The following is a 5,390-nucleotide window of genomic DNA, read 5'->3' on the forward strand; positions in this document are numbered from 1 at the left end:
GACAGAGCCAGACTCAGTCTCAAAAAAAAAAAAAAAAAAAAAAAAAGAATAGTGTGTCAAATGGAGGTATTAATTAAAGGTAGCACTGCTACCCCTTCATTTTCTGATGTTTTTAATGTGTTATAAACATTAAGCAAAAGAACATACAGCAGGTCCTCAAATAACATCATTTTCTTCATTATAATGTTGATGAGGAAAAAAAATTAGTTTCATTATCCATAGTTTCACTTCAAGTCAGTTTTCAAGAACCAACTGACAACATAAAGTGTGGACTTACTCTTCTATTAAAATTAATTTTACAGAACAATCCTAGAACTCTTGATCCCACGGTAGGGAATCCTTTACTTTAAAATATACTTATAGAGGATAAAAACTACTGAGTTAACACATTTCAGAACCTTGGATGGTTACGCTATCACCAGTTTAGAAAACCCAATGGAAGTAGAAAGCCAGGTGCCATGGCTCATGCCTGTAATCCCAGCACTTTGGCAGGCCGAGGCAGGCAGATCACCTGACGTCAGGAGTTCAAGACCAGCCTGGTCAACATGGCAAAATCCCATCTCTACTAAAAAGACAAAAAGTAGCCAGGCATCGTGGAGCACACCTGTAGTCCCAACTACTCGGGAGGCTGAGGCAGGAAAATAGCTTGAACCCAGGAAGTGGAGGCTGCATTGAGTTGAGAGCGTACCCCTGCACTCCAGCCTGGATGACACAGCAAAACTTTGTCTCAAAAAAAAAAAAAAAAAAAAATTGGAGTAGAATCTTTGTCTTTTGCTAAACAAAAGTTTGTAAGACATTTGGCAAATCATTTGGGTAGCTTCAATGTAAAAGATATTATTCTAAGCAATTAAATAATCCTCAAAAGAATTCCAAACTTTCAAAAACCATCAAAAATAAACCTTTGCCAATATAGCACACCTTTTATTTTTCTTTTTTAACTAAGAAAACTCACTTAAGTTTCATTCAAAGATCATATGTACCTGGAAACTCTTAACTTACTTCTCTCTCCACAGAACTGGTTCAATAATTCATCTTAGACTCTACCAGACTTTGGAAATGTGCTATGAAGTGATAACTTTTATTTTCTCTTAAATGAAATTTTTCCAAGGCTAAATTAGTAAATCTTACAGTTTCTTCATTATCTAAATAATTTCTGCCAGTCAGGCAGCGTTATTCTCTAATGTTCTCAGTAGGCATACATCAAGGTTTCTAAACTGCCTTTTGCTGAAGATATGTCCTCTGAAAAGCATAAACAAAGAACTAATAACGTATTTCAGAGTTTTTTATAAAACTAGAGAAAATTGACTTTTGTCAGTTATTAGATAAGAATGAAAAACAATTTTGCCAATTTATATTCAAATTTTAAATTATATATACATTTTTAGCATCAAAGTAGGTCTTAAAATTATGTCCTTGAGTGGAAATTCTCTAGGAAAACACAACAATTTGTTTTAAATGCTTTTAACTCCAAAATATTTAAATAAGCGTTTAGTATGCAACAGGAAAACAGGTAACATTAAAGGCATTATTTCAGTCAATTTACCACTTTTTAAAAATTAAATATACAAAGCAAAGTTTGTTCATTAACAAACAAGATGAGAATCTTCTTGAACTTCAACCCTTCAACAACTGAAAAGCCCATCCAGTCCCGCTATTTCAGTAACAATTCATACGGCAACGACACACAACTCTTCCTCTATCTTAAGCCCAGACCTCTGTTGGAGCTCCAGTCCTATTTACCTTCTGAATGCTTGACACCTCAGATAACTCATCTCTCCCAATCCTCACACCACAATTCTTCCCCTCTGCTGCCTATCACAGAAGACATAAAAGGGACTGCCATCCACTCAAACCTTGAGACTCTCCCCAGATAATTTTCTCCCACACCTCCCAAATCTTACGACTTAAATCTTCTTGAAATCTCTTCAGATCTATCCGTTCCCCTTTTTGCTTATTCCACTCCCTTTTCCTTACTTTCATTCCTCATCTAAACTCCCATTAATAACCTCCTATACGTCCTTCTTATTCTCCCACTACTACCTGAAATAAAGTCATTGCCTAACCCCAAAGAAATGTGAATTTGAGATTCCTGGCTCCTTAGAACTTCTGCTCCCCTTATGACAAACAAGAAACATCAATATCTGGTTCCTACCTAGCTCTTCAGCCTTATTTCTGTCACTCACTCCTCAGTGTCCATATATTTTAAAAATAACTTTCTAGTTCCCTGAGTGCCGATTCACATTTCAGGTATTTGTCCACATACAGAAATCACTTCCACTTTGGCCACAAAATTCAGGGTTAAAGAAAAAAAAAAAACATCACTTCTACCTTTACTACTTTTGGCAAACTTCTATTTATCCTTTGAATCCTCAGAGTGCAAATGGCTTGCTTTCTTGTGTTATCTCAGGATCTTTGTAATATTTTTACAGCTTAAAATGTATCTGGTTACTCTTTTTTTTGAGATGGAGTTTCGCTCTGGTTGCCCAGGCTGGAGTGCAATGGTGCGATTTCAGCTCACTGCAACCTCCACCTCCCAGGTTCAAGCTATTCTCCTCCCTCTGCCTCCTGAGTAGCTGGGAATACAGATGCCCACGACCATGCCTAATTTTTGTATTTTTAGTAAAGACAGGGTTTCACCATGTTGGCCATGCTGGTCTCGAACTCCTGACCTCAGGTGATCTGCCCACCTCGGCCTCCCAAAGTGCTGGGATTACAGGCATGAGCCATCACGCCCAGCCTATCCGGTTACCCTTAAGTTTGAAGGAAATGATGTCTCATTCAGCTCTGTATTCTTACCACCCCCTACCCCACAACCACCCTGTTTTTTTTTCAGACAGGAGCTTGCTTTGTCACCCAGGCTGGAGCGTGGTGGCACAATCATAGCCCACTACAGCCTCAAGCTCCCAGGCTCAAGCCATCTTCCCACCTCAACCTTCTAAGTAGCTGGGACTACAGGTACGTGCCACCATGCTTGGTTATTTGTTTCTGATTTTATTTTTTGTAGAGACAGGGTCTCACCATGTTGCCCAGGCTGGTCTTGGACTCCTGGGCTCAAGCAATCCTCCTGCCACAGCCTCCCAAAGTGCTGGGATTACAGGCATGAGCCACCGCGCCCAGCCACCCCTCAGCACAATATCCATAGCAGTAACCTGTACATGATTAACAAATGAATGCTGAATGTAAACTGATCTAGAACTGAGATAAGGCTGAAGTCACAGGTAAAACCATCATGCTCCTAAAGATCTGTGTTTGGTTAAACATTTGAATATTTACTCACTGCCAAACTGGGCTGAGGATTGAAAAGAAAAGAGTCTGTATTTACAAAAAACCCTTTCTTTTGATGAGGCGAGCAATTAGCAGATATATGCATGTGACAAACTATATTTCCATCACCACCTCCATCTTATTTAAGTCTACCTTTGATACACGAAATCATAGGCAATCTATTTTTACAATTCAAAAGCAGAGACAAATAGAAATTTTATCTAAGATCAGGTTCTCAAGCATAAAGTTATATAGTTTTTCAACAGAATATTTTAGAACGGATATTACACTTTTGTATAATCTAATTTAAAAATATAAGATCTTGGCCAGGCGCAGGGGCTCACCGCTGTAATCCCAGCACTTTAGGGGACTGAGGTGGGCAGATCATGAGGTCAAGAGATCGAGACCATCCTGGCTAACACGGTGAAACTCCATCTCTACTAAAAATACAAAAAATTAGCCAGGCATGGTGGCAGGTGCCTGTAGTCCCAGCTACTCGGGAAGCTGAGGCAGGAGGATGGTGTGAACCTAGGAGGCAGAGCTTGCTGTGAGCCGAGATCACACCACTGCACTCCAGCTTGGGCAACAGAGGGAGACTCTGTTTCAAAAAAAAAAAAAAAAAATGTGTGTGTGTATATATATATATATATGTGTGTGTACGTAAAATATGTATGATCTTAAAGTGCAGAACGGAAACATTATGCTCTTAAATTCAACTCCTATCAACATGAGTAACTTGGTTGCATAAGAGAAGCAATAAAGAAGTGAAAACAGGATGGGTGCAGTGGCTCACACCTGTAATCCCAGCACTTTGGTAGATCACGAGGACAGGAGTTCAAGACCAGCCTGACCAACATGGTGAAACTCTGTCTCTACTAAAACTACAAAAAAAAATTAGCCGGGAGTGGTGGCCACACCTGTAATCCCAACTACTCAGGAGGCTGAGGCAGGAGAATCGCTCGAACCCGGGAGGTGGACGTTGCAGTGAGCCGAGATCATGCCACTGCATTCCAGCCTGGGTGACAGAGGAAGACTCTGTCTCAAAAAACAAACAAACAAAAAAAACGGTGAAAAGAAAATTAATTTTTGCAGTGATAAAATGAAGATTTTTCAAAACTTTACAGTTAGAAGAAAATAGCTGTAAAGATAACCTTGAATAATCATCCTTGAATGATTCATACCATGACATTTGGCAGGATTATTCAGGAAGTACACTCTGGCTTTTAGAAAACACTAATAAATTGTTAAAAACTAACACTAAATAGTGATGTATCCATCATCATATATGTTAAGGGGAAAAAAAGGATGAACTAAAATTATCTTAAAGTGGTTTTAAAAATAGCTTAGATATACAGTATCCAAACTCTTGTCAGCTTCCTCCCACAAGTTTTATTTTCAATAATGGTGACTACTTACTGCTTTTATTATATACCAACAACAATACTGCTGAATAATTTATAAAACATGTATATAAAAATATTAATCTCCTAGAAATAAGCAGCAAGAAATATTAATCTAGGAGGAGGGCTACTGTGATGTTTACTATAGTACACAATAGCTATTTACTAAATGATCTGCTTCAAGAGCGATTCCAAATCAATATTTGGTAATACCTGAAATATCCTTGGAATTCCTCCAGTATTGTAGTGAACTACTAGGCTGACTTTATTCTCTTTTTCTACGATTTCAAAGGATCCTTCTTTCCACTTTGTAATCCCAGTCTGCATACTTCGAATTCTGATAGGACCATGTATCTTCAGAGGAGACATATTTCCTTTAAAAATAAATTGCTTCCAGCCAAATTAAAAAGCAAAAATGCACCTTCACCCGGCAGGTTCTGAGGAAGAAAAATAAGATAAGTTATAACTTATTAGTAATTAAAATAATTTCTAACCACCATGCATTTCTTCTGTGCCTTCATTTTCCCTTCTTTGCCATGTGTCCAGTACTGTGCTTATTAGTGCCTCAATTCTACATTTTGTATCATTCACAACCATACTGCTACCACTAAAGACATGTCAACAGGAATAAGATCCCATTCTCAAAGCAACTGCCTTCACCATTAAAGTGTTGGTTATTCTCTTCCTTCATGAAAGCTATTGGGTCTGGATTTCCAAATATAAGTT

The 5,390-nt window shown here is 38.3% G+C and overlaps 1 protein-coding gene across 1 annotated transcript in view; it reads right to left on the reverse strand.

The window, feature by feature from the left end:
* The window catches only part of USP37 (ubiquitin specific peptidase 37), a 126,383-nt gene extending 121,350 nt beyond the window's left edge, over positions 1-5,033 (reverse strand). Inside the window, exon 1 of the mRNA XM_011964598.1 lies at positions 4,878-5,033. Coding sequence (XP_011819988.1) covers positions 4,878-5,033 — 156 coding nt within the window. The remainder of the gene's footprint in view (positions 1-4,877) is intronic.
* Between the last annotated feature and the right edge of the window lie 357 nt (positions 5,034-5,390).

This window comes from Mandrillus leucophaeus, unplaced genomic scaffold, assembly GCF_000951045.1.
Source record: "Mandrillus leucophaeus isolate KB7577 unplaced genomic scaffold, Mleu.le_1.0 Scaffold70, whole genome shotgun sequence".
Taxonomy (NCBI): Eukaryota; Metazoa; Chordata; class Mammalia; order Primates; family Cercopithecidae; genus Mandrillus; species Mandrillus leucophaeus.